At 55.6% G+C, this 26,862-nt stretch overlaps 11 protein-coding genes across 11 annotated transcripts; 6 read left to right on the plus strand and 5 right to left on the minus strand.

Moving 5' to 3' along the window:
• The first annotated feature begins 37 nt into the window (after positions 1-37).
• Positions 38-2,346, plus strand: QBC33DRAFT_523266 (aromatic-L-amino-acid decarboxylase). The gene is made up of 3 exons (XM_060426614.1): positions 38-384; positions 457-619; positions 771-2,346. Exons 1-3 carry the CDS (start codon positions 336-338, stop codon positions 2,107-2,109), a joined length of 1,551 nt encoding a protein of 516 aa, XP_060287519.1. The 5' UTR covers positions 38-335; the 3' UTR covers positions 2,110-2,346.
• Positions 2,347-3,026: 680 nt separating this feature from the next.
• On the minus strand, positions 3,027-4,080 carry QBC33DRAFT_523270 (uncharacterized protein). The gene has a single exon (XM_060426615.1). The coding sequence runs from the start codon at positions 3,756-3,758 to the stop codon at positions 3,135-3,137; it is 624 nt and encodes a 207-aa protein (XP_060287520.1). The 5' UTR covers positions 3,759-4,080; the 3' UTR covers positions 3,027-3,134.
• On the minus strand, positions 4,071-5,768 carry QBC33DRAFT_523272 (magnesium transporter). The gene is made up of 3 exons (XM_060426616.1): positions 5,390-5,768; positions 5,026-5,323; positions 4,071-4,967 (listed from the first exon to the last, which is right to left on the minus strand). Exons 1-3 carry the CDS (start codon positions 5,600-5,602, stop codon positions 4,210-4,212), a joined length of 1,269 nt encoding a protein of 422 aa, XP_060287521.1. The 5' UTR covers positions 5,603-5,768; the 3' UTR covers positions 4,071-4,209.
• QBC33DRAFT_523273 (LexA/Signal peptidase) lies at positions 5,769-6,697 on the minus strand. The gene is made up of 2 exons (XM_060426617.1): positions 6,376-6,697; positions 5,769-6,316 (listed from the first exon to the last, which is right to left on the minus strand). The coding sequence occupies exons 1-2, from the start codon at positions 6,639-6,641 to the stop codon at positions 6,031-6,033; spliced, it is 552 nt and encodes a 183-aa protein (XP_060287522.1). The 5' UTR covers positions 6,642-6,697; the 3' UTR covers positions 5,769-6,030.
• Positions 6,689-8,465, minus strand: QBC33DRAFT_523277 (translation initiation factor 2, alpha subunit). The gene is made up of 4 exons (XM_060426618.1): positions 8,187-8,465; positions 7,790-7,952; positions 7,528-7,735; positions 6,689-7,470 (listed from the first exon to the last, which is right to left on the minus strand). The coding sequence occupies exons 1-4, from the start codon at positions 8,262-8,264 to the stop codon at positions 6,987-6,989; spliced, it is 933 nt and encodes a 310-aa protein (XP_060287523.1). The 5' UTR covers positions 8,265-8,465; the 3' UTR covers positions 6,689-6,986.
• A 111-nt stretch (positions 8,466-8,576) lies between these two features.
• QBC33DRAFT_148625 (lysophospholipase NTE1) lies at positions 8,577-13,691 on the plus strand. The gene is made up of 3 exons (XM_060422149.1): positions 8,577-9,134; positions 9,190-12,119; positions 12,201-13,691. The coding sequence occupies exons 1-3, from the start codon at positions 8,842-8,844 to the stop codon at positions 13,562-13,564; spliced, it is 4,587 nt and encodes a 1,528-aa protein (XP_060287524.1). The 5' UTR covers positions 8,577-8,841; the 3' UTR covers positions 13,565-13,691.
• Positions 13,692-15,441: 1,750 nt separating this feature from the next.
• Positions 15,442-16,212, plus strand: QBC33DRAFT_591435 (uncharacterized protein; the record flags this gene model as incomplete). Its single annotated transcript, XM_060431646.1, has 2 exons — positions 15,442-15,507; positions 15,622-16,212. The coding sequence occupies 2 exons, from the start codon at positions 15,442-15,444 to the stop codon at positions 16,210-16,212; spliced, it is 657 nt and encodes a 218-aa protein (XP_060287525.1).
• An 889-nt stretch (positions 16,213-17,101) lies between these two features.
• QBC33DRAFT_523288 (ribonuclease T2) lies at positions 17,102-20,349 on the plus strand. Its single transcript, XM_060426619.1, has one exon. It carries the CDS (start codon positions 17,192-17,194, stop codon positions 20,243-20,245), a length of 3,054 nt encoding a protein of 1,017 aa, XP_060287526.1. The 5' UTR covers positions 17,102-17,191; the 3' UTR covers positions 20,246-20,349.
• Positions 20,350-20,783: 434 nt separating this feature from the next.
• Positions 20,784-22,516, plus strand: QBC33DRAFT_608378 (CMGC/SRPK protein kinase; the record flags this gene model as incomplete). The annotated part of the gene is made up of 5 exons (XM_060432359.1): positions 20,784-20,805; positions 20,989-21,480; positions 21,548-21,733; positions 21,819-22,029; positions 22,078-22,516. 5 exons carry the CDS (start codon positions 20,784-20,786, stop codon positions 22,328-22,330), a joined length of 1,164 nt encoding a protein of 387 aa, XP_060287527.1. The 3' UTR covers positions 22,331-22,516.
• A 165-nt stretch (positions 22,517-22,681) lies between these two features.
• On the plus strand, positions 22,682-25,162 carry QBC33DRAFT_523291 (squalene epoxidase). The gene has a single exon (XM_060426620.1). It carries the CDS (start codon positions 23,099-23,101, stop codon positions 24,713-24,715), a length of 1,617 nt encoding a protein of 538 aa, XP_060287528.1. The 5' UTR covers positions 22,682-23,098; the 3' UTR covers positions 24,716-25,162.
• Positions 24,974-26,804, minus strand: QBC33DRAFT_148967 (glycosyltransferase family 2 protein). The gene is made up of 3 exons (XM_060422150.1): positions 26,542-26,804; positions 25,727-26,479; positions 24,974-25,634 (listed from the first exon to the last, which is right to left on the minus strand). Exons 1-3 carry the CDS (start codon positions 26,662-26,664, stop codon positions 25,233-25,235), a joined length of 1,278 nt encoding a protein of 425 aa, XP_060287529.1. The 5' UTR covers positions 26,665-26,804; the 3' UTR covers positions 24,974-25,232.
• Positions 26,805-26,862: the final 58 nt, after the last annotated feature.

Consider the following 26,862-nt stretch of genomic DNA (forward strand, 5'->3'; position numbering starts at 1 on the left):
GTCACAGGCAGGGCGCAAACTTGACACTCAGAAATAAAGCTAATGCATCCCCATCCATCCACCCAACTCACCAATGACTGGCGTCGAGGACGGGTAGATATTTTGTGCCGAACCTCGGTGGATCCCGGTTTTCTGCGGCAGGACTTATTCAGTATTCACTATAGAGATCCGGCTTCTGCAGGGACACCCCTAGTTTCAACTCGGTCGTGCCTGTTATATATTGCGGTAGCTATCGTTATAAAAGCAGTTCTACGAGGAGCTGAGGATTCCTGGAAAGCTGCAACTACTTCTCAACTACACCACCGACTTTCTCTGTACGCCTCAATCCGTCTAATATGGATTCCAAAACTTTTAGAGAAGCCGCCATCTCCTCAATTGACGAGAGTGAGTTGCGGTTCCTCGCTGTCGTGGCTGTGATAAAACCCTGTGCTAAAGTTTGCTAACCGCTGCCACCAGTTGTGAACTACTATGACAATGTCTCTGAACGGGAGGTAGTCTCCACGGTCGAGCCGGGGTATCTTAGAAAGATACTCCCGACCGAGGCTCCCCAAGAGGGCGAGCAGTGGAAAGATATCCAGAAGGATATCGAGGAGAAGATCATGCCTGGGATCACGCATTGGTATGGTCAATCCTACCATCTGTCAAGCCATGTTTGATCAGGGCAGCCAGTTTATCTGGTACTCGTTGGAGAAAGCCACGAATATCATGAAAGGAGAATCTGGCAACGCTGCGAATGCTGTAGCTGACTGACTGGCTTTCGCCCTGCATAGGCAACACCCTTCATTCCACGCCTTCTTCCCCTGCGCCTCTAGCTTTCCGGGTATCCTCGGCGAGCTCTACAGCGCCGCCCTGAGCGGCGCCTGCTTCAATTGGATCTGCAGCCCTGCCGTGACCGAGCTCGAGACCATTGTTCTCGACTGGCTGGCCAAGCTGCTTGCCCTGCCCGAGTGCTTCCACTCGACGGGCCCGACTCGGGGTGGCGGTGTGATCCAGGGCTCGGCATCCGAGGCCGTCGTGACCGCCATGGTCGCCGCGCGCGACAAGTACTTGCGGGAGACGGTACCCGCCCACCTGGAAGGGGAGGAGCGCGAGGAGGCAGTGGCCATGAAACGTAGCAAGATGGTCGCCCTCGGCAGCAGCACGACGCACAGCTCGACCAAGAAGGCGGCCATCATCCTCGGCGTGCGGTTCCAGACCATCCCGGTGACGGCGGAGGACAACTACGCGCTGACGGGGCGTACCCTGCGCGCCAAGCTGGACAGCTGTCGGGCCAAGGGCCTCGAACCGTTCTTCCTGACTGCCACGCTCGGGACGACCGACACGTGCGCCGTGGACGACTTTGCCGACATCGCTGACACGCTCGCCGCGTTCCGCCAGGAGTCCACCAGCCTGCCGTCCGACACGGCCGGCGGCGAGGTCTGGGTGCATGTCGACGCCGCATACGCGGGGGCGGCGCTGGTGTGCCCCGAGGTGCAGGAGGCGACCAAGATCGGTCTGGTCAGCCGCTTCCACTCGTTCAACATGAACATGCACAAGTGGCTGCTGACCAACTTTGACGCCTCGTGCCTGTTCGTGCGCGACCGGGAGTGGTTCGTACAGGCCCTGACGGTCAACCAAGCCGTCTACAGCAACGCGGCGTCCTCGGGCGGCCTCGTGACCGACTACCGCGAGTGGCAGATCCCGCTCGGCAGGCGGTTCCGCAGCCTCAAGATCTGGTTCGTCATGAGGTCGTACGGCGCCGAGGGCCTGCGGTCTCACATCCGTCGGACCACGCGCCTCGGCGAGACGTTTGCGGGATTGCTTGGGGGAAGGCCTGACCTGTTTGAGATCCTGACCGGCCCCAGCTTCGCGCTGACGGTTTTCAGGATGGTGGGTGGGGAGGCGGAGAAGGCTGGTGGGGAAGACTCGCAGCTTGAGGTGCGGAATACCTTGACCAGGAAGCTGTATGAGACGGTCAATTCGAGCGGGAAGATGTGGGTTACGAGCACGGAGCTGGACGGGAGGTTCGCGATCAGGCTCATGACGGGGGTACGGACTACCCAGGAAGAACACATCCAGATGGCGTTCCAGATGCTTGTAGACTTGGCAGAGGGGATACAGAGGGAGTAGACTTAAACGGCGTGTACATGATAGATCGGCTCCAGGTGATGGCTTGGTCGATTGCCGCTTGTCTATAGTCTTGGCTTTCCCCGGAGATGAATATAAATTCCCTGAGGGGCGCAAGTTACGGGCACTGGGTATGCAGCTGGGCACACAAAACACCCCAATATAGGGAAAAGGTTCGCTAGAACTGGTTCTATGTGTCGACAATCTGCCCGGCCCCAACGTCCCCAGAGAATATGCTAGTGATAGGTGAAGGGCCCTTTTGCCCCTACCCCAGCCTCCATGGCTCCGTTGTTGCCAGCGTCCTTGATTCCCTGGCCAGGACCTGGCGTACTGGAGTAACTTTTCCACCGCCGAAGATAACACACTTCCGGCCAAGGTGGCTAACTCAATCCTCCCGATGCGGCGGGCAAGTCTCCTTGCCACCTCTTCCTCGCGCTCGCCCGTGTACTTAGACCAGAGCCGCTTCAGCTGGTCAAACCCCACTGTCGTGCGGTCCTCTTCAGCTCCCATCCCTCGATGCGTTCTAGTTAACCTGGCTCTCCAGATATGTGGCCAGTCCGTCCAAGCACTGGGTCCTTGTTCTTGGACCGGAGATGGGACAACTTGTGGGCCCGGAGTTGGTGTTCAAATATCGCGAAGAATGGTTGGATCTGCCTAAATTCGAGACAGATTTTGGCCTTCGCCACGCCTTGGACCACCTGCTTGATGGTATTCACCTGCAAGTGATCATCACCTTGGAAGAGATCCGGAAATATGACCTATTGAGGCGAGTCAGTAAGCTGCAAGTAGTTTGCTGTGGCATTACTGCTTCGAGACAGCGACGGCAAGAGCGATAGACAGCGATGGCAAGAGCAATAGACAGCGACGGCAGGAACGATAGACAGCAACGGCAGGAACGATAGACAGCAACGGCAGGAACGATAGACAGCAACGGCAAGAGCGATAGACAGCAACGGCAAGAGCGACATATAGAGGGATTTCTGATCCCGTCAAGACCAGTTTCCCGTTCTCCCCGTCCATCAGTCCCGTCAGTCCCGCCAGTTCCGCCAGGGAGCGCCGATATAGCCAAGTCGGCAGATGTTCCACGTTCTTCGAAAGGAAATTCGAGCTACCCTTATACCGAGAGTATAACTTGGCGGCAAGCCACATCTATCTACGGGATCTATGGGAGGAACTCCCTGAGCATGTCGCCCTTCCCGTGAAGGGGATCTGCGAGAGGAGTGACCTCTCTGGCATACAGCTCTGTGAAGACGATATCGGGGCACTCTCGCTAGAAATAGGGGCAAGCCGGCCCCAAGTCGACTTTCGAACGACGATTCTGCCGCCCTATGGGCCACTAGAAAGGATTCAAAAAAAGCGAAAAAAGACCGTTCTCCGCCAGACGATCTAAGGCATTCCGAACGTTCGTCAATCGTCCGGCCTGGGCCGGCCCTAATAGAGAATGTTTCGGACATATCTGCGGAATTGAAGGTTGGTGCGCTGGGTTTGACAGGCAAGAAACGTCTCCCTCTCTCAACAAAAAATCCAGCTCGTTCTCCTTTCAGGATACAAAAATGCGGGCTTCGGTTCCATTTGTTATGATCGAGTTCCGGCCCAACCGGCTGTTGAGCCGTTCGGCGATGTTGACACACCAGAGAGAGGCGCCAATGCATTGGTTTGTAGCAACCCGCAAACTCCCAACCGAGACGGCCCGTCTCCTTTGAACTCTATGGCGAAGAACGGAAGAAGGAGATCCTCGTTGTTGCCCACCAAGCCTTCTCCTAGGGAATCAACTGTATCTCTTGGGAGCTGGAAAATGCCACCTGGCGCCTGTAGCCAAAGAGCATGTTAGGCGCTGCATTGGCAAACTCTTGGCACAGGATTGCGAGGTCTGAGGTAGCAAAGTCACGTCAGCGTCGTCGTCGGACGGTTCCCCCACGAGTAATAAATGGTCGAGGTTATCGCATCCGATGAGTCGACAGTCGTGAAGTGAAGGGGTTTCTTCTGATTTCCATGTCTATGCTGAATGCCCGTCTATCTAAGCCCTGAACGCCATGCTTGACCCCCCATTAGTACAGTACAATAATACATGCGTACCCAGTGTTTATACAGATGAGCATCCATTCATGCTCCAAGTTCCGGCCTCTCCATTGGTAAATACACCTCCAACTGTCGCAAGATGGTCTGGTACAAGAACAACATGCAACCACTCTGAATGCTCGTCCAAACAGCTCGTGGGCCGACGCCTCTAAACCACCCCCCAAAGCCTTCCGTTCTATATATCACCTTCAGTCCTTCGTACACCGACGAGGTCTGTAGGTTGGCCGCTCCGGGCCGTGGTGTGTATGTTGATGGCGAAGAGGTCGAGATTAGGCGTTTCTGAGGGCCTTGCTTCGCCGTCGCTGTCGCCTGTGTCGTGTGGCCATCCTTCAGATCTGCGCCCTGTCCCTTGCTCGCCACCGGCTCCTGATGGAAGCTCCCGGCATCGTGATTTAATTGGGTTTGGAGGCGGGTTTTGACAACGTCAAGAGGGCAAGTCATGGTCCCGGCGAGGCCCCCAGCAGCGGCGCCCGTGACGAGTTCCAGCTGCCATCCGATATCTCGGCTGTCCTTCCAGGCTCGGGCCCAGCTCTGACCCTGTTCGTAGAACATGAACTGGAGCGCAGAAAACGGAAGGTCTCGGTACAGCGTCGCCTGGTAACCGTAGAAGAGCGCTGGGAACCCTTCGAGCCTCACAATGGTTCGTGCGGCATCAAGCGTCCCACGATAGTTATATCCCGAGTTGAAGAAAGGGTTGTTGTAGCGCCCTTGGAGCTGGAGCCGCGTTTTCAGAACTTCGGACGGAACGTAGACAACTGACGCAGCGAGATCTCCGAGGAAGCCTGGCACACGCATTGTCAGACTTCTCTGTCTCCTATCATGGATCTGAGGACTACATACCGCTTGCAAGATACGCTAGATGGGGCTGGACGCCGTAGTCGAGCATATGACGTTTGCTGCACTCATATGTGCCGAAGAAGAGGACCGTTCCAGGAAACGAGCCAAGAAGTGCCGGGAGCCAGCCGCCATACAGGCCCCTTCGAACGCCTTCTTGCCGCAAGATCTTGTAGTAAGAGGAGCCCAGGGACGTGTACCTCGGTGGCATGTGTGGATCGCCCTGTTGTCGCGTCTTCACAGTGTCCAGCGAGTGCATCAGCATGTCGCCGCTTGTTCCGCCCAAACCTCCGGCAATCATGGACTAGAGTAGATGTGAGGATCAGCACGATAGGGCAAGGCCAAGTACGCAAAAGGCGCGACGCCATACATGAATGTAAGGCGGCCGGTTTTCCAGCTCCCCATGTTGAGGACTCATATCGCCAATGTGCGAGTTCCTTCCTGCTGTATTGACGTCCGACCAGAAGCCCGTCTGGGATGTAAGTCCATCGTCGAGCAGGGCAGAAACTCGGTCGAGGTTGTGGTCGCCTGGCCCATTCGGTGGTGAAGAAAGGGAGCTGCCGGCACCAGAGCCAAACACCATCGCCCTTCAGGTATAGAGGAAGGAGGTGTGCGCAGCTCCCGTCGTGGGCGCTTTCGAGAAGGAGTCGTCGTCGAGATAAGTTACGGCTAGTGAGTCCCGACTCTGCACCCGGGTTGTGTTTTTTTCCCTCCTACAATTTTTTGCGCCCCGAGGTTGGGCCCGTGCGTGATTTGACAAAGGCCGACGCGCGGGCCATCAGATCGGCGGTTCCGAAAGCTCCGAGCTACGGCCTGGACATTTTGAAAGACGGCCTGATTCATACAGATGTACAATCTACCAAGTACCACTAACAGGAGCAAAACGACATGCTTAGTTCCGTCAAGCCCATTGAAAATAGTACGCGCATATAATTTTACATAGGACCCATTCATACGAGAAAGCCGGCTTCCCAATTGCTCAGTGTCGAATATTCGAGAGCGAGGTCATGGCTACATGACTCCTCGTCCGTCTTCATGTTCCCACCACTTCACCCGACCAGCTTTATGCCAAGGCAGAAGTATATGTGTTATACGGCCGGTTACGAGGCGCGACGAGATGGGTCCGTATGTATTGCTGTCCATGGTCTTCCGTTCATCTGCCGAGTCGCCCTCGACCCATACATGACCAGGAGGAACCCGAATGTAGGCGTTCGGATACGGCCGCCGGGTCTGCACGACATCGCCTTCGAGGCCGATGATCCTCTTCACTGCCATCTTTTCGGGGTCGAGGGGGCTCCTATGGTTCCGATCCAGGTCAGCAGCTTTTCTCTTGACACTGCAAGGGGCGCAGCGTACCTGAACGTCACCACCATGCCGCGCGCAAGATTATCCTGTGCATACAGCTTGTAGTTTAGAACCAGGTCTCGGCGCAGTGACTGGTTGATTCTGTCATTCAGAAAGGGGTACATTGACGGCCCATCAATCACGGTGAACTCGGCAACGTTTGTATTGAACCAAATGATGGCCGGAACCCATGTTGCAAGGCCAAACAGGTAGACCGAGAACTGACGGAGAAAGATCGGCCGGCTTCTTGCCCGTGCCCACAGTGAGCCGAGAGTCATGGGTATTGACGGGCAAGTGGCCGGTGGCTTCTTTGGTGTTGTTCATCAAGGATAAGATCTATGGATTCATGATCTGGCTCAGGCTACAAATTTCGCCGTTTTCTGGCTGGCTGTGAACCCCGATCATTGCATAAGCTTCATTATCTGCATGGTCCCGCTTCTCCCAACGGTGGCTGGCCTCTAGGTGGTCCCCCATCGTTAGATGCCCCGCGTCGCTTCTTCCAAAGGGACTTTTCATTCTCCCAGACGCCATTTCCATAACATGACTAGATACAATGGTGAGGCTTGTTTCTTTACCAACATGGCCATGGGCCAGTGGCTGTTCAATAATTCTCCACCCCATGTTTAGATCGGCGCGGGGATGTTGTCGTCGCTTTCGCTCACGCTCTCATCACCGCTGACTTCAGCATTCTCTCTCTCCCGCTTCTCCATGAGGGCCTGGAGCTCCGCATCATCCGACTCGGTGACCGCCTTCGGCTCCATCTTTACGATCAAATTTCCTCCAGCGCTTTCGATACTGGTGCGAATGTCGACGATGGCCTCCTCCAGCCGTGCAATTCCAGCATTCTTGTCCAAGCAGGTGTTCGTGAGGACGTAGAGCGGAGGAGAGACTAGTCTGACTTTCACCTGGGTATCCTCCGTGTTGCGTGCTTCGGCAGTCCGCAGGGCCGTCTTGATGGCATCAATTCCCTCGTAGCCGAAGCATGTAACCTCGACGTCGGCACGGACTTTCGTTGGCTGGGGTGTCAATCTCTTTCCGATGTATGACTTCAATTCCTCGGCTACCGGGTCGCTGGGGAAAACGATATCGTTCCAAACATCAGGGTTGCTAAAGCTGTGTCAGCCAAGCTCTCATTATATGTCCCGGCGTGGATATGTGACCCACGTTATGGAGAGTTTGAACGCATCGATAGAATGGCCGTATTTCTTGTTCAGCGGCCATGCAATGGCCTCGTATAGCGTCTCGATCGGCGTAAGGGTCTTTTCGGCAACGTGCCTCATGATGGAGTGGACCATCTTGCCCTTGTTATACCGTTCCTCGCACTTGATGATGTCCTCTGGCGAGACACGGCGCTTTGAAAGATCAATATAGCCTAGTCTCGGTTAAGCATGGCTCTCTATAGAGTGCTGGCGGTAGCAGAACCAACCTTTCTCTTTGTCCACTCGCAGAACAACAACAACTTCGTTGCGGCCCACTCGAATAAGCTTCTGGATACTTCGGATACGGCGTCTTGACAGCTCGGAGAGAAGGATCATGCCATCGATATTGTCGTACTCGAGCAGCTTAACATAAGCGCCCATGTCGGCGATCTAGAGTCCGTCAGATTATCACGTACATACGAAAGGAGAGACGAAAGGAGAGCCGGGGCCGCAGGGTCAGAAAGGTGTCGCCTCTCAGTCACTTCGCTCGTCCAGCCCACAGCTAAGCACTTGCGCGATGCCAACATGTTCGCCTAGCAAAAGTGACGGAGGATGTGCCGAGGCACGGAGAGGCGCCACCGTTGTCTGATCCAGCACATCCTGGAATAAGCGCCTAGTACTGACCTGCTTCACGTTCACCATAACGAAGCTATCAATCTCCGGATACTTCTCCTCGTAGAATCGGCAATTTGTCAACGACATGTTGGCGGTGGTGCCTTATCCAAGGCGGGGCAAATCGATAGGCAAGTTGGGTGTCCGAAACTGGATGAACCAGGCAATCCACAATACTGATGAACTGTAGTGAAAATGATTGAGAGAGCGAGGCTTTGTGGAAGTCGAGGGTTGGGCGTCAAAAGAAATGACGGTGGTTGCCTCTTTGCCTCACTTGTTCTTTGTTGGACGTCTCTTCTGCGAGGATGGTCGTATTTTTCTAAATTGTCGACACACTGGATGGTGGGGTGTGGCTGGTGCGCGGCACCTCCTACGCCACATTTTCTTTCCCCAAATACCTAGTGGGGTCCAGCTTCAACCAAAGGGAGGAGGAATGGTAGGTGGCACATGCCATGCCAAGGTAGCGTGTAGCTTTACACTAGCACGAGCTCGAGCTCAACCTGCTTAATGATCAGAAGCCGCCATCAGTGCTCCCTTGCTTTCTGCACGACTAGTTGGCGCACTCAAGTTTGAGCTCTAAAATCTCAGCCAGACGCGCCGGCATGTGGTCCTAGTAAAGAGTGGACCTTGCGTTGTGCAAGGGCAAGCTTGAGAAGCGGCCTTCATCATGGATCTGTCAACCACCACCACGCTGAGTTCGATGCTCCCCAGGACAATGTCTGCGATACCCGAGGTCGCTACGGGCGCCCTCAACTCGGCTGTGACGCGAGCAAATGATGTCGTTGAAGCACATGGATCCTCATCCTGGCTTGGCCTATTCGCCAGGCTCATCCTCTGGATCCTTCATACCATCTCGAGTCTATTATACATCGCGATTAAGCTAGCCACGATATCCATCCCCACCTTTCTATTCGCTCTCTTCTCTACGAGCCTGACGGTGACTATGAATGCCACTACCTTGTAAGCCACTCCCTCTGACCTTGTGACGGGGATGGAACTAATAACGCTATTGCAGGATGGTCATTATGGCTGCCATGATATCCGCAGTAAGCTGGGTAGTCAGATATCGCTATCTCAACATGTACTCGCGTCTCCCTCCTGAACCACAGCGGAAGGAGCCTGATGTCGATCTATTCCCAGACACCCAGGAGGAGGGCATGAAGTCTGGCCTTGGAAGCTATCTTGATGAGTTCCTCAGTGCCATCAAGATATTTGGCTTTCTGGAACGGCCGGTTTTCCACGAGCTAACTCGGAGTATGCAAACGAGGAAGCTGATAGCTGGCGAGACTCTTAACCTCGAGGAAGAGAAGGGCTTCTGCTTGGTTGTGGACGGTTTGGTCGAGATCTTTGTCAAGTCTTCTCGCCATGATCGACATCCGGCCACAACTACCCATGGGACTCCCTTGTCCGACACTGACTCGAGCGACGACGAGCACTTTGAACCAGGCCAACAGCGGTATCAGCTCCTGACCGAGGTGCGGAATGGAGCCCCAATGTCGTCCCTGTTTTCCATCATGTCTCTCTTTACAGAGGATGTTCAACTCCGCCACACAGAAGAAGACGGATCGGAGCCTGGTTCCGGCATTGCGAGCACGAATAACGCCAGGTATCCCCTGAGTGCAGACTTTCGGAAAGTACATGGCATGCAGGTGTCATTTCCCAACACTCCCCATTTAGATGGCTCGGCAACCAACCACGGATCGACCGAGACAGCCCCAGCTACCGCGCGTTCTACTAATTCAGCTCTACCAACGATACCACCAATGGATCTGGACCCTTCTCTCCATTCTCGTCCCCAAAGGCCAGAACCCAAGCGGAGATCTACCAATTCTGTGCATCCGGATATCATCGCCCGGGCTACGGTAGATACCACCATAGCTATCATACCAGCGAGTGCTTTCCGACGTCTTATTAGAATATACCCGAAAGCGACAGCACACATAGTGCATGTAATCCTCTCCAGGTTCCAACGGGTTACACTGGCAACAGCATTCAGCTATCTTGGCTTGACCGGCGAAGTCATGCAGACGGAAAGAAACATGGTGAAATACACCATGTGTCAGCTCCCCAACGAGTTGAGAGGGGATGCCCTAGATCGGCTCAAGGAGAAATTCCAACGCGAGAGAGAAAGGGCCGGGGAAGAGGATGTCGGGAAAGGGATCGCACTTCACAATGCACATGCCAGTCGACGCAGGAGATCCAACACGACTCTCCGGAAAGAAGCCGCTCTGCAGGCCTTTTCCAGACAACGGCCCACCTCCGTCGTCGCTTCGACGATAGCCCCTCCTAGAGAGCGTACCTCTATCGGCACGCCCAGCCCAGGGGATCTGCTGGCTAACATTCAGCTATCTCGGGCTGGTGGCCACCCCTCAACCACCTCTGTGACACCAAACGATTACTCCTCGCAGGTCAGCTTAGATCGGCCGGACGGGGTATCCCCACTGGCTCAGAGGGCATTCAATCCTTTTGCAACGCAGAGGAACCCGCACATCTCTCTCGACAAGCGGGAGATGCTCGACGAGGACAACATCTTCCGGGAATCCATTCTGGAGTGTATGTTCAAGGCGATTGGCTTGGCCAGCAACGGGAGCGCTACGCGCGAGCCAGAATCGATGCAAGGATCCCCAAAGCTGTTTACATTTGACCAACGGCGGCAGAAGGCCGTCTTCGGCAATAACGCCTTCGGCTTCATGGACGCCCTGGACGGTTCAGTTGAAGGTGATACCGAGTCGATGACCTCGAGCGGACTTACAATGCATCCAACGACGAACGTCCATCTCCTCGCCCAAGACATGCGTGACGAGGTCGAGATTGTCTTCTTCCCGAAAGGGTCGGTTCTCGTCGAGCAAGGGGAACGCAATCCCGGCCTTTACTACGTCATGGATGGGTTTCTCGACATCTGTATGACGGTTGAGGAGTCGAGTGCCGACCTCCTCCACTCCTCCAACAGAACGTCATTCACAGCAATGGAGAGCGCCGATTCCCTCGCAGACGCCAGTCATCCCGCCTCATCCCAGCACTTTCCATCTTCCGGGCTAGACGGTGATGCCGCTAGTGAGCGGGGAAAGAGGCTACGGCGCCAAAGCGTGGCTCTGATTAAGCCGGGTGGGCTGGCAGGGTACGTTGGCACCATTTCCTCGTACAGGTCGTTCATAGATGTCGTGGCGAAGACGGATGTATACGTCGGGTTTCTGCCACGTGCGTCCATTGAGAGGATCGTCGATCGCTACCCCATTGTCCTCCTCACCATGGCTAAGAGGCTCACACATCTCCTACCTCGCCTAATCCTTCACATCGACTTTGCTCTGGAATGGCTGCAGGTCAACGCTAGCCAGGTCATCTTCCACAACAGGGACGAGAGCGAGGCCATCTATATAGTTCTCAACGGGCGACTGCGACTCGTGGAAGATCGGACTGACGGTGGGGTAAACGTCAAGGCGGAATATGGTCAGGGAGAAAGCGTTGGCGAGCTCGAAGTTCTCACAGAGTCTGCCAGATCCGGCACATTGCATGCCATTCGGGATACAGAGCTTGTCAAGTTCCCTCGTACCTTGTTCAACAGTCTAGCCCAGGAGCACCCGAACATCACGATCAAGATATCGAAGATCATTGCTTCTCGCATGCGGACCTTGATCAATGATCCTTCGGGCACCGTCTCGAAAGACGGCACATGGAGGACGTCGATCAATAAGAGCTCGTCGACACTCAACCTCAGGACAGTTGCAGTGCTGCCAGTTACTGCAGGAGTACCCGTGGTCGAGTTCGGCAACAGGCTCATGAACGCTCTGGCTCAAGTCGGGACTCCGAATGGCGCGACTTCTCTCAACCAATCCGCCATTCTCAATCACCTGGGGAAGCACGCCTTCAACAAGATGGGCAAGCTGAAGCTTTCTCAGTATCTGGCAGATCTGGAGGAGAAATACGGACTGGTTATTTACGTGGCCGGTAAGCACTTTGCGACTCCTTCCCATGCACTTACCCCTGCGTTCTTCATCTTTATTCTATCCCTACTAACCATCATGATAGATACCAACGTTAACTCACCGTGGACTCAAACTTGTATCAATCAAGCCGATTGCATCTTGCTCGTGGGTCTTGCCGACGGGTCGCCAGAGATTGGGGAGTATGAACGTTTCATGCTAGGCATGAAGTCCACGGCGCGGAAAGTCCTGGTTCTCCTCCACTCGGAAAGATATTCTTCCCCAGGCTTAACTCGCTCGTGGTTGAGGAACAGGATGTGGATCAATGGAGGCCATCATCATATGGAAATGGCTCTCGGTACCAACGCCATGCCAATACACCCCCCGGAGAAGCGTTCGGGACCAAGTCTGAAGGAGCGTGTGCAGATCCTACAAGCAGAGATTCAGAAGTACACTTCTAGAAAACTCCGCCACGGGCCATTCTATTCGTCAGATGCTCCTATCAAGGGAGACTTCCACCGACTTGCGAGGAGACTCTGCGGGAAATCCGTGGGCCTCGTCCTTGGCGGTGGAGGAGCCCGTGGTATCGCACAGATTGGCATCATCCGGGCGATGGAAGAGGCTGGCATACCCATTGATATTGTGGGCGGGACATCGATTGGCGCATTCATCGGCGGATTGTACGCCAGGCACGCCGACGTCGTGCCCATCTTTGGCCTATCGAAAAAGTTCGCAGGGAGGATGGCGAGCATGTGGAGGTTTGCACTCGACCTGACATACCCTTCGGCTTCCTACACGACGGGCCACGAGTTCAACCGCGGCATATTCAAGACCTTCGGAAAGACGCAGATCGAGGACTTCTGGCTCGAGTACTACTGCAACACCACAAACATCAGCAAGAGCCGGCCGGAATTCCACACGAGCGGCTACGCCTGGAGATACATCCGTGCGTCCATGTCCCTGGCCGGCCTGCTCCCGCCGCTGTGCGACGAGGGCAGCATGCTCCTGGACGGGGGCTACATCGACAACCTGACCGTGTCGCACATGAAGTCCCTCGGGGCGGACGTCATCTTCTCCATCGACGTCGGCTCGCTCGACGACAACACGCCGCAGGCCTTTGGCGACACGCTCTCGGGGCTCTGGGCCTTCTTCAACCGCTGGAACCCCTTCTCGTCCGTGCCGAACCCACCTACCCTGGCCGAGATCCAAGCTAGGCTCGCCTACGTGTCGAGCGTGGACGCGCTAGAGCGCGCAAAGACGATGGAGGGCTGCTTCTACATGCGGCCGCCCGTCGACGACTACGGCACCCTCGACTTTGGCAAGTTCGACGAGATCTGCCAGGTCGGCTATCGCTACGGCCAGGAGTTCCTGCAGCAGCTCAAGGGCAAGGGCCTCCTGCCGCTCATCGAGGAGACGGAGGAGAAGAAGGCCCTGCGCCGCACCATGGCGCCAAGGCGGGCGAGCATTTAGACGGCGAGGTGCGCTTCAGCAGACTGCTTACACGGGGCGATAATATAATATACCGGACGCCTAGGTGGAGAGGCTGCGACATGTATCCAGGCAGGCCTAAACTCCGATTCAACATGGCTTTGTCAAGAGGAAGCTGGCAACGCCATATTAGACTTAGTACGAGACGTCCTTTAATATAACAGAACCCTCTTGCTAAGGCTGGACACATCCAGTTGGTTCACCTGGTTGATTTCAAGGTTTCCACAACAAGTCTGATGTGGCGTGCTATCATACCGAGTCAGCGGGCACACATACGTGTAGGATGTGGGTACAGGGGTTTAAGGGGTGTCATCCCCATCTCGTATAAATATCCTATTTCCCTCCTGACTATCCTCTGCACTCTCAACAACATGGGATATTATCAGCTTCGTCGGAGCCGCAGATGGCTCTGGATTGGTGAGCCATTTAATATGCTTGTGCTGCGACAACGGGGAACGCCTTTTCAGTCATCTTTGATCGGTTGGATCTTGTGATTATCTCGGGGGCCACTGTAGGTACATTTCGACGAGATACTCATGCGCTTGGCTCATCAGTCAATGCTGCAGGATCTCTCTACCCATTCATCTTCTAGCCCCACCGAAGCAAGTCCTCGAATAACTGATTGTCTAGTCCTCTTGCTCCAACCGCGCCGCCGCCATCGCAGTCGCGAGGGGCTGTGAGGCTTGACCATCATCGTCACTCCCACGACGCCAGACAGTTTCTTGGAGCTGAGCCCAGGTTGCGTCAGGGATATCTGGAATCGTCCACTCTTCATCGCTACCTTGATCTTCGGAATCGTCACCTTGCTCTTCGCAATCGCTTTCTTGAACGGTTGCTACAGCTCTGCCGAGCTCGTCCCTCTCTGATAGAATAGATACTGTTGACATGTTGCCAAGTTACCACCCCATGGGGTTGGGGACAGGGGGCTTAAGAACTGGTGACATACCAATCAGGATTGGGCTGAACTTCTTAGGCATCCACATTGACGCCATTATCGCTTCCTCTTCCGGTAAAGGTCACTGCCACGCTGTTGGATAGCGTTGTGGAACTCAGAAGATGCGTCCTTGACTCTCTCCATGGCAGCTGTCCCGTCATGGCCATCATCGCCGCTAGCAGCCAGTATAGCAGTGTGAAGCCTTCTTGCCGCGATGCGTTCGTCGTTGTTGAGCGCCTGTCCGCGTATGCCCTCAACTTCCATCTTAATCCTCATCTTCTGATAAATATCACGGATGCACGTCCTGAGGCGCTCCATCTTTTGATCCCACCCTAGTCTCGCTCGTGTGTCTTGAGCAGTTGGCTCATGTTGTCTGCCCTCTCCATCTTCGAGTCTGGCCGAAATAACAATTAGCTCGTCGATAAGTTGTATCGCTGTTTTGACCAAGTCCATCTTGAGTTTAGTGAGAGGGAATTTAGTAGGAAGATATGATAGGTGCGTAGATTTTAACTCCAGGTCGCGTCCGTCAAGTCAAGGAGGAAGAGGAAAGAGAAAAAAGGTGCAGAGGTAAATGAATGTTTTCCTGCTGCAAAAAGCCCCCTTCACATTTCGGTCAACTCCCACCTTCCAACTTGATACCGACGGGATATACCTTGGTACCTCAGCGGCTTCCCCGAGCCTTTCTTTTTCCAAGGATTGTCCAACATTTCCTCTTCCCCGTTCGTTTGCAATCGGGCTTCCTTGCATCTCGTCTCAATACCCTTCTCTCAAACCCCTCATGCCCACAAGATGGCGTCGCGATATGAGCGAGCGCTCGCAGAACTGGACGCAATCTTTCGCTTGCGAGTGATGCCCGCGTTTGAAATCGCCGATATGTTGGACCTTTTCTACGAACAATTTACTCTTGCCATGGCCAGCAGACACGATGAACGCGAAAGTGAATATCAGAGTGCAGAGGCCAGCCCTCATCCATCTGACAGTGAGGAAGAAGGTGACGATCAAGACAGCGATGATTGGTTGTCTTCAAAGTGGCCGACCAATGTCGTCAACTGCGGGGAGGTCAACGTGCTAAAACCCTGATGCCTTGAACCTCCTTGAGGGAAAGTGGGACTGGGTTATCATAACTTACGATCAACTCCTTGCCAAATACAAGTTCTTTAACGCTGCTTACAAGGCCGATAACGGCAAGCGGGTGAAGGCTAGCCTCTTCTCCAAGTTGCTTAAGGAGACGGGATCCTCTATCTGCTTCCTCGTTCTGGATGAAGTCCAGAATGCCCTCCGCGATCAAGGCAAGCGTCATGCGGCAATCAAGGGATTGTCATATAGCCGAGGCCTCTTCCTCTCTGGTACCTTCATGCCGGATAGGTGGTATGAGATTCACGAGATTCTCGCCCTCATGCCTCGACCACACCCATTCATGGCTCCTCGCCTTTTCGACGCGATCTTCCGGCCCTGGGAATCGGATCGCCAGTTCGACCGACTCGAAAGTCAGACGAGAATCGCCTATTCCAACCGGCGGATCGTATTTCTCCTCCCCAATTTCGTTGCTCGGCCAGCCGCAGTGCTATCACACTTGGATGGATGCGTCCGCGAATCGCTGCAATTCGACGTCGACCCTGCCGATGAGGCTGCGATTATCCACTACACCCGTGGGTTTTACAAGAGGACGACCTCGGTTGCCGCGGCAGAAGGTTAGCGTTCAAGGAGTTGTCTTCGGCGCGCGCAATGGCAGCTTCCAATTTGAAGAGCAAGAGCTAGGGCACTAGACTATAGCAAACATATTACCCTAGGTGTGGTGAGGCTTCAACCCGTCTGGCCTACATGCGACCTCTCTACGAGTGATTCAAACATAATTATCCTCCTTGGTCCTCCGTTGCATACGATGCCTTCTCCTGGGTGAAACCTTTTCATGTGACTCCAGGGGCCACGTCTGCCAAAGGACGAAGGGCGTGGCGATTCTCGGCCATCTTGGTGTGTGTGTGAGAAAGAGAGGTAGCAGAGAGGAAGAAATCCAAAGTGTGTTGTGTGCGCATGAGTAGAAGCGAGAGATCCGCGTGCTTGGGAGAAAGGAGTAACCGACTCCGGTTGACTTGGGAAAGGGGAAACCTCTCTTGGGATGTGCGTGTGCCAGAGAAGAGGACAGCTTCAGGGGCACCCAAAATCCAAACAATCCAAATACCTTCTCCTGTGGCGGGGGTTGCCCTAGCAACTGGACAAACGAGAAACTCGACAACTAGAAGGTTCGACAACCTACAACCGCCGCGCTCTCCTTGCAACCCCAATGCTTGTTGTACTTCCATGCATCTTGGTGCTTCTTAGCAAGCCCTAAGAGGTAGCTAAACTTGAAGGTGTGGTTAAGGTGGATCACGTGGCCTGTAAGTATACCCGATGAAGTCTCCATATGTAGGGGATCTGTGCGTAGTCCGGGCCGCCAGACACTTGACAGGCGCTGCCACCGCCGGCACTTGTGGAGCCAGGTGGCAGACTTTCTACCGGCCCGCGGCCACCTGCTACGCACAGACCCACTGCGCATGGAGACTCTGCCCATGCGTCTCGAGGTTAGCTCTGAATTAATTTTGGATCAGCCCATGCTTCTTCATGTGCTCTTCCACGACGTTGAACGACCAGCCCCAACTACGATGCGGCTCCGAAATGGCAGCCACGACCTATGAGCCATGTCTTCACCCCTTCCTGTGCCGTCAAAGGTCGCCGTGACCGCCATCCGGGGACTGATTGTCGGCACATCTTGTTCCCTCGTCCTGATTACCGAGGACCGCCGGCGTCGTATCAACAACGCACGCAATGCCGTACAGAATGCGCAGAGACTCAAGTCAGCTAGGAATTACCGCACTGGAGGAGGAGAGCTTGCGTTGGCGCTGGAGGAGGAAGCTCTGCTTGAGCCTGGCCTAGTCCATTGGGTACCTCCACGAGGAGCCAAGGAATTCAGCAACCATACGGAGAACTGGGCAAGGCGCAATGAGCTAGAGTTTGCAAAAAGCTCTGCCGAAAGGCATCGGGTAGAGGCCTCTCGGAGCGAGAGGTCTGCTGCAGTCAGGGCGGACGACAATGGCAATCGCAGGAAGAGCTCTCCTTTGGCTGTGGACCCAAGCCCAACCCTACCGACCGGATACAGCCCGTTTCTTCAGAGCCAGCCCACAGAGTCTCTCCAGGCGGCATTGAAAGCCAACCAAATGGCATATGGAGCGAAAGCCACGAATGTCTTCGCTTTTCCCAAAACCGAGGAGATTATCGACGTTGTACAGGAGTCTACGACGAGCAAACACCCACGGCGACTCGATCTTGCCATACACCTAGTCCACGAAGCGTTGGCAGTCGCAAAAACGCCTCGCGACCCAGACACCCCGTTAATACAAGCCGCCGCGCTCCTCACTCGGACGTGCCAGGATCTCGGTCGCCTCGACGATGCAGGGAGAATCCTCCGCTTGATCGTCGCTCATGGGCCGCTTCGCGAGGAGGAATACTACAGCTTCAACCCTCTGGAGTTGGTAGAAGGGCTTATTTCCGAACTGGAGTCTGCCTCCACTGAACAAGCCGTTACGGCAAACAAACTGGACCTGGCATCGGTGCTATTCCTGCCCACCTTCACAGAAAAGCCGAGGTTGGCGATACCAAGGGCATTCGATATCGGTCGAAGGCTTCTGGAGCTGTCGTTCGCCACCAACAAACTCCAGCATGTCGATGGACTCTACTGGCGATGCCTCGTGCATCGGCAGGACGACTATGACTTTACTGGATGGTTTCTAACACGTCTGCACGAGCAGAACGAACACAAATCCGCGATAAAATACTTCTTGCTCTGTTACTCAAAGATGTCGCCAAACCAGGAGTCTCTCTACGCCGTCGGCGATGTCCTTGTCGAGTCAGTGGCGGCGGCTCGCAACTTGAAGGCTGGGCAAGTCTTGAAAGCATTGGAGGAGCTCTGTTCCGGAACTTGTATGCTGAAGACAGCTTGGGTAATGAGGCTCCTGAGCTCGCATTGGCAACGATATAATGATTTCGAGGCGACGGAGCAAATTTTCAGGGCATTGCGTGCCTCCGGCCTGAGAAATGTCGTGGCGCATCCGGACGGCATTTATCGCGTCATGATGGAGATCGCATTCAAAGCAGATCGGCCTCAAATAGCTGAATCCTACTTTGATGAGATCGTCAGCGAGAAGCCAGGACTCGCCTCGGATATCCGCCTACTAGGCCTTTTTGCACAACATAAAGCCAGGCTTGGGGACTGGGATGGAGCACGGATGAGTTTTGAGGCCATGAGCGTCAGCGGCAAGGAAGCCTCTGATGCTTATGGCGAGGTCTTTGTTCCTATTCTAAAGATCTACGCTCGAGGCCATACGACAACCGAGACCGAGGACTTTCTGCGATTCTATGTTGATGAACTCAAAGTCCCGATCGTCGCCTATACCGTCACCCTCATGGCGAACCATTACGGAGCCGTGCGAGATATCCAGTCCTTGGTGCAGTGGCTGAAGTACTGCGCCGATTCCGGTTTCAAGGTGGACGCGGCATTCAGCAATGCCATTCTAACCAACTGTCGTCGGAGATGGAAACTACCCTTCAGTGATCTGCGCACCATGTTCCTGAAGCTTCGCGCCATGAGCCCCGAATTTGCGGACAAATGTACCGAGGACATGATGGTGCACGCTGCCCTTTCAGATCCCAAATGCGGTAGCCGGTCCGCAGTCGGTCGAGTTGTGTCCCTGAAGATCGATCCGGGCAAACTGGCAATCAGGGGCAAGTGCGCCCCTGAACGGGAAGTGGTGCTGGCGATGAGGCAGCAACTTAGTTTCGGCCGCCCGGGACAGTCTCTCCGAATATACAAGAGGGCCTTGCACCAAGGGATGCCGTTCTCGTCTCACGCCCTTCGGCTCGCGGTCCAGGCGAGCTTGAGAGTGCGGGAGAACAACTACGAGGCTGCATACAGCCTCATCCAACGTGCTCAGCGGAGCGGGGAGGACGTCAGTGGTGCGGCCGTACCACTCCTGGCCGCGCAGATCAGGCACATCAACCTCAGTCTGGCCAAGGAGGACAGGGTGGACGCGATCCGAAAGTTGATGGGCCAGCTCGGAGATAAAGAGATCAGGGTATCGGACGTGACTCTGAATCTCGCCGCGCTCTCTTGCCTGAACGCGGGACGCTACGCGGAAGCTGTCGAATACGCCCTGGCAGCAGCAAGGGCTCTCGACCAGTCGGGGCCGTGTTACAACATGTACAATTTTTCGATCTTGATCTCGTCTTACGCGGAGATGGGCGACTTGGAGCGTCTTAGATGGGCTATTTCGAGGGCGAGATCGAGTGACTACTGGACGGAATTGCATTGTCTGAGGGCTCTCAAGCGGGCCAGGAAGAGGCTGGATCCGCCGGGAGGCAATTGCCGAGTCGAATCCGACGTCGCTTCGAGGGAGGTGATAACAAAGGCGATTGGGGAGGCGGTTGGCGCGCGGAAGAAGCTCCGCAAGGAGAGGCATATTATGCAGGAGGAGATGATTGAGATCATGAAGAAGGCCGCTGCGGACGCGTCACCTGCTGATTTTGCAGATGCGTCTCTCCTCGGCATGCAGCCGAGAATCAGGGGTCTAGACCTCGAGTTTGACGGCCTTGGATTTGAAGGCATGGGATTAGAGGAGGACATGGGTGGGTTGAACCATGTTGGCTTGGGAAAGGTGCCTGAGCCACGGCATCTCCCTGTTGAGTCTCTAGCTGGATAGGTGGCTCCCTCTGTATCCGTGTATATATATATATATTAGGTGCACAATAAGGCCAACCTCAGGAAAGATAAAAGAGTGGTGTTATACAAAACTTATACAGCCGTAAAGACTACGTGTCCTCACCTTTTAAGCTAATGTTTCTGATCTCTTCAAATTGGTTCCGTTGTCCCACGCCAAAATGAGCTGCCGCATTGGCCTCTTCAGGGTCATCGTCCAATTCCTTCGCTCTGCCATACTACAACATATCTAGGTTCACGTCACCCGACTGTGCGCCCTACCAACAAAGCCAATGTAATGATACGTGTCATGCAATAAACTGACCAGAGTTATTGATCGCCAGGCGGCTTCACTCCCCAGTCTCCTCCGAGGACCAGGTTATGAATTCATCCAGGGTTGGCCAAGTGGCAGCATTAAGGACGATAAGCTGGGCGTAGCACGGCGGAAGTCGATGGAAAGGAGACCTAACGTGGTTTAGAGTGGTGGACATCGCTCTCCACGTTGCCAACGCCGACTTGATCTTCCCCCGTCCAAGTCAACCATGAAGAGCTGCTGCTGGAGAGGTTTCTTCCATACAAGAGCACCATTGCGTATTCAATTTCATACACTCCCGCGACGGCACCATCTATTTTCTCGCCAACTTTATTCCTTCGTACAGAATCGCTCTCGTTTAGTCAGGCTTAATCATTTGACAGACCAATCTCGACACTTTCATTTGACTGATTCTAATTCATCGCCTGCCCTAGCAGAGGATATCTACTTCCCAGAGGTTGATGTCGAGAACTTTGAAGAATACAGACACGGTGGATACCACCCAACCCTTATTGGAGATACCTTCTGTGATAATCGGTATACAATTGTCCACAAACTTGGTTTTCGGGGCTACTCGACCATTTGGCTCGCTCGCGACCAACAACTCCAGCGCTATGTGTCGCTAAAAATCCTGGCTGCCAGCGCATCAGGGGAATGTGCTGAAGGAACGATTCTCTCAACGCTTCGGAACGGCGACTCGGCTCACATCGGAAAGCAATTTATCCCACTGCTTCTGGACCAACTTTCATTTAATGGCCCAAATGGTCACCATCTGTGCCTAGTTGGCCAGCCTTTTGGATGTAGTATTGCGAGATGCCAGGAGGATAGTGTGGACTTGATGTTTCTGGTCGATGCTGCGAGGTCTATCGCCGCCCAGCTCATCATGGGATTGTCATACTTGCAGGCATGTGGCATTTGGCACGGAGGTAGGGCCCTCGCAAGCACTTTATATCCCTTCTCTAAATGTGCTCAGAAACTAATGTCATCATACAGATCTACACACAAGAAATTTCCTCTTGCGGATTCCAAACTTCGATTCTATGAGCACAGCTGATCTCTACGAGCGTTACGGCACGCCTGATGAAGTCCGTGTACGACGCATTGACGGAAGTGCAGCGGGACCTCACGCACCGCCCCATGCGATCTATCCGATGATTCCAAACATGCCCGCAAAACGAAGTGACCGACCCAGAAATTGTCATTTCCGACTATGGCACTTCCTTTGTCGTGTCCCAGAATCCCTCTCCAACGCTCTCCACCCCAGCACTCTATCTTCCTCCCGAAGCCTTCTTTGAGGACCCCATCACGCCCGCTGCGGACATCTGGACCCTTGGCGTCAACCTGTACGAACCCATGGGCGAACGCCCGCTCTTCGAGACCTTCGCGTGGGATCCAGATGACATCATCGGCGAGATGATCAGCACGCTGGGCAGGCCGCCCGCGCGATGGTGGGGCCGGTGGGCAAAGCGCGCCGAGTTCTTCTAGCCGGACGGAGAGTGGATCCCCGACATCAAGCGCATCAGGACGCCCGTCTTCCGCCCGCTGCATCAGCGCCTGTGGGAGATGGGCCGGGGCGAGACGCCCGATACATGTCAGTGGGATGTCGCCGGCGGTGAGCTGCGCGCGCTGGAGGATCTGCTTAAAAGCATGATGGCGTTTGAACCTGCTGAGCGGCCGACGGCGGAGCGGCTCATGGCGTCTGAGTACATGGTCAAGTGGGCGATGCCGGCGTGGGAGAGGCAGGTGAGGAGGAAGGACACTTGTGCAAGGAAGTAGTACTCTTGCCCTGTTCTCCTCGAGGTGTAGATCCCAATCCTACCTAGTTGGGTATCTACAAGCTATGGAAAGATAATAACAAGGTGTTAGAGGTCTTCCATTCATGCAGTGAGGATTCCAGAACTTGCTGGAGTACTTGATCTAGAATCCCATTTTCCTCGTCGCCTTACGAGCTTTTTGATTATGAGCCGATGAGTGCCTCAATGCCCTGACGTTGGGCGTTTGCCCCACTAAACCTCAGCAGGGTGGACTCTTTAGACCCTGACCCCTTTTCCCACGCTAAAGCAATCGGCCGTTTTTGGGCACGTTAACAGCACCCGGGTTTTCTCTCATTTAAGCATCGAATGACATGTGAAGATGGCGGTCAACGAATAGCACGATCCAAATTCTACGGACGGCGCAGTGATTGGCCCAAGCGCGGTGGCGCTTCCCGATATGGTATGATTCGATTTTAAATTTTGGATACCACTGTTAACGAATCCAGGGACTGCGCCATGGGCATGGTACCAATTCTGCCGCAGCCGGTTCCTGAAAGTGAAATATCCGCCAATCCCTTCGAACTGTCGAGCATCATCGAACTTAGACCTCTGCGTCCTGCGTTTCTGTCACATATACAAGGCCCTAGACCATACCCTGACCTACTTCATGCTTCCGATCTTCCCTTGCCCCTATCCTTAGCCTCTTCCCCCCACCCCCTGAACACTTGAACCAACCCGCCCGCCGAAGCCACCACCCTCGGACCACAGACCACCGACCATACCCAATCCGATGCCGATCGACGCCGGGACCCCCGAGGCCCGCAGCGCGGAGCGGCGGACGAAGTACCACGAGGCGGACGTGGTAGTCGTGGGCGCGGGCATCCTGGGGTGCGCGGTCGCGCACGCGCTGGCCGACCAGGGGCGCGCCGTCCTGCTCCTGGAGCGGTGGATGCACGAGCCGGACCGGATCGTCGGCGAGCTGCTGCAGCCGGGCGGCGTCGAGGCGCTGCGGAGGCTCGGCCTCGCGCACTGCCTCGAGGGCATCGACGCCATCCCCTGCCACGGGTACCATGTCCTGTACCACGGCGACGACGTCGTGCTGCCGTACCCGGCGGTCGACGACGCGGGGACGGTGAGGCCTGTTGTGCAGAGGACGACGAATGCGAAGGAGTATGTTGCTGGTGGTGGTGGACATACAAATGGCTCGGCGAATGGCTCGGCAAATGGGTCCGCGAACGGGTCCGCGAATGGGGCGGCGAAAGGGGGGGACAAGCAGTATCGGAGGGCGCAAGGGCGGGCATTCCACCACGGGAGGTTTATAATGAAGCTACGGGAGACGTGTCTGGCGCATCCGAACATCACGGTCGTGGAAACGGAGGTGACCAAGACGATCCGGGGCGAGAAGTCGTCCGACGTCCTAGGGGTGGAGTCGGTCACACGCGATAGGGAAACGGGGCAGAAGAAAGCCGACTACTTCTTCGGGCAGCTCACGATAATCGCGGACGGGTACGCGTCCATCTTCCGCGAGCAGCTGGTGGGCAAGAAGCCCGTGGCGCGCAGCAAGTTCTACGGCCTCGAGCTGATCGACTGCCCGCTGCCGCCGGCGGGCTTCGGGCACGTCGTGATCGGCGAGGCCGAGATCGTCCTCCTCTACCAGATCGGCACGCACGAGACCCGCGCCCTCTTCGACGTCCCCACGGACCTCCCCGCCGCCTCGGCCGCGGCCGGCGGCGTGCGCGCCTACATCCGCGACGTGGCCGTCCCCGCGCTGCCGGCCTCGGTGCGGCCCAGCATCCTGGCCGCGCTGGCCGACGGCCGCATCCCCAAGAGCATGCCCAACAGCTGGCTGCCGCCGACGCGCCAGTCCCGCGCCGCGGGGGCCGTCCTCCTCGGCGACGCCATGAACATGCGCCACCCGCTGACGGGCGGCGGCATGACGGTGGCCTTCAACGACGCCATCCTGCTCGCCGAGCTGCTGCACCCCAACCGCGTGCCCAGACTCGACGACGCCGCCGCCGTCGGAGACGCCATGGCGGCCTTCCACTCGCGGCGCAAGCCCCTCAGCAGCATCGTCAACGTGCTCGCGCAGGCGCTGTACAGCCTCTTCTCCGCGCGCGGCGACGACGACGCCCAGCTCCGCGCCCTGCAGCGCGGGTGCTTCGCGTACTTCCGCCGCGGCCTCAGCGACGAGCCCCTGGGCATGATGGGCGGGCTCATCCGCCGGCCCCCGCTGCTGGCGTACCACTTCTTCAGCGTCGCGTTCCTGTCCATCTGGATCCACGGCGTCGAGGTCTGCGGCGGGCTGCTCGGCCTGTGGAAGCTGCCGCTGGTGGCCCTGGACGCCGTGCTCATCCTTTGGAGGGCGTGCGTGGTCTTCTTGCCGGTCGTGTGGACAGAGTTGCAGTGAGAGAGACCTTGTTGTTTCGGGGTTTATGGCGTAATGTCCGTCAAAAGCTGCTAGGGGCCCCTTTCTCTCATGGGGGAATGGGATCTCGATCCCTCTTTCTGGCAGGGGTATGGCATGTATAGTAGTATCTTGTCTAGGTTTCTAGAAGGTTGGAACCTCCCTTTCTCCACGGACGAGTAATGTCATTTTATTTTAAAGAGTCGGGTCACGGTCAGATTTGTACGCATAGCAGGTTCTTAGAGAGTTAATACTAATCTTAGAGAGCGGTTCTTCTGAAGCGGTGTCGCCATTGGGGGGCCGGCGGGGGGTTGTGTTCGGCGTTTGTACGATTGTCACCGGAGGTTGTATGAGCCCGGTTTTGGGTGCGCATGCCAGTCAAGTTATACTGACTACCTATCTTCATGGAATATCGCTGCCCACCCCGTATCTATACTTCGCTTGTCCATGCCGCCGTACTACCTATGTAGTAATCATAAAAAGGGAAACGAGTAAAGAGTAAAACGAGAAGCTTCGTGGATCACGTCAGGCGCCTCCTATACACGCCCATCATCCAGCTGGCCCTTAGGACCGCCAGCCCAAGGGCCATCTTTATGCTATCCTGCACTAGGCTCATCTTGCTCCCATCCACCTCATGCCACTCGATGGGAACCTCGGCGACCTTAATGCCATAGCTGGTGCCGATGACCGTGCCGTCGCTGGCGAGCACCGGGGTGGCCGGCGCGGACTCCGCCAGCATCAGCATCTCGATGTCGAAGATCCAGCCCTCCGTGTGCATGTAGGGTATGATGTGGGGGAGAGATGCGCGCGAGAACAGCTTGAAGCCGCACTGGGTGTCCCTAATGCGAGAGGTTGCCGGCGGGGTCAGGATCATGAGGATGAAATGGAAGGAGCGCATGAGGAAGTTACGGATAGCTGAGCGCTGCGAGTGGGTATTATAGTCAGCAGAAGGTCGACGTAGCGGTGCACAAGGTTGGAGACAAGAAAGGAGGAAGGGGGAAATGCGCAAGCTACCTTGACAACTGCCTCACTTCCGACTAGATGCGCTCGGCTACCAATAGCCACGCCCTTGTTCGACCCGTCCACAACGTCCTCGCAGCCCTCGATAAGCTTGCCCAGGTCGCTGAACTTGGACGCGCCGTCCGCATCTGCGAAGAGGACGTACTCTCCCCTGGCATGCCGGAAACCGTGCGTGACTGCGCCGCCCTTGCCGCGGTTCCTCTCCAGCGACACGACGCGGAGTATGTCCTGGAGCCCGTGTTTGCGCGAGAACTCCAACGCCACTTCGACCGTCCTGTCCTTGCTCTCGTCATCCACAATGATAATCTCGTAGCCCGATACGGGCTTCTCGGCCGGATGGCTCTTAAACACCAGCCGGTGCGGCGTCGTGGGGCTGGCCATCTTCTTCTTGCCCTTCCCCGCAGGCGGCGCGAGTCCTCCAGGGTTGGGCCGCCCAAATCGCTGATCGAGGTACGCTACCATCTCCTCAAGGGTGGGCAATATTCGGTCCGCCTCGTTGTAAGCTGGGATGATCACGCTCACTTCCACCTCGGGTGGCTCGATTGCGCATGTTTCGGGGACGGGGAAGCCATCCGGGCCATCAGGCCTGGTCTCGATAAGGTGGCGCTCCGCAAGCCAGCGGTCGTACCAACAGGGAAGCTGGCGAGGAGAGCTTTTCGTGCCGTCGGGGTTGGTCGCGAGGTATTTCTTCTCCGAGGGCAAAACCGGGCGCGGCTTAGGAGCGACAAGGTGTAAGACAATGTAGGCCTTGGGGTTTCGGGTTGCGTAAGCGAATCTAGCTCGTCAGTTAGAGGGCCGATATGGCTTACAAAAAATAACCCAAGCACCCCGAGGGCGGCCAATATCAGAGTCAAAAGGTGGAATGGCGTCTCGATCACGAAGTCGAGCAAGGACCCGGCTAGTGCCTGGGGAAGACTCCAGAAGTTCGCCATTGGGAAATAGAAGTTGGAAAAACGAATGAATTGCGGTGCCGAGACCGCCGAATGGAGGGTTAAGAGACCATTAACGGAATTGTGAATAAATGTGAGCACAAAATGCCCGGTGTCGCAGGAGTCAGAATAAACATCCACAGGACAAGGCTTTGAGATGACACGAAAGCCTCAATTGGCGGTTCCAGGGTGTAGTGTCCA

The sequence above is a fragment of the Phialemonium atrogriseum genome (genome assembly GCF_030411735.1).
Source record: "Phialemonium atrogriseum strain 8032-3 unplaced genomic scaffold QBC33scaffold_2, whole genome shotgun sequence".
NCBI lineage: Eukaryota > Fungi > Ascomycota > Sordariomycetes > Cephalothecales > Cephalothecaceae > Phialemonium > Phialemonium atrogriseum.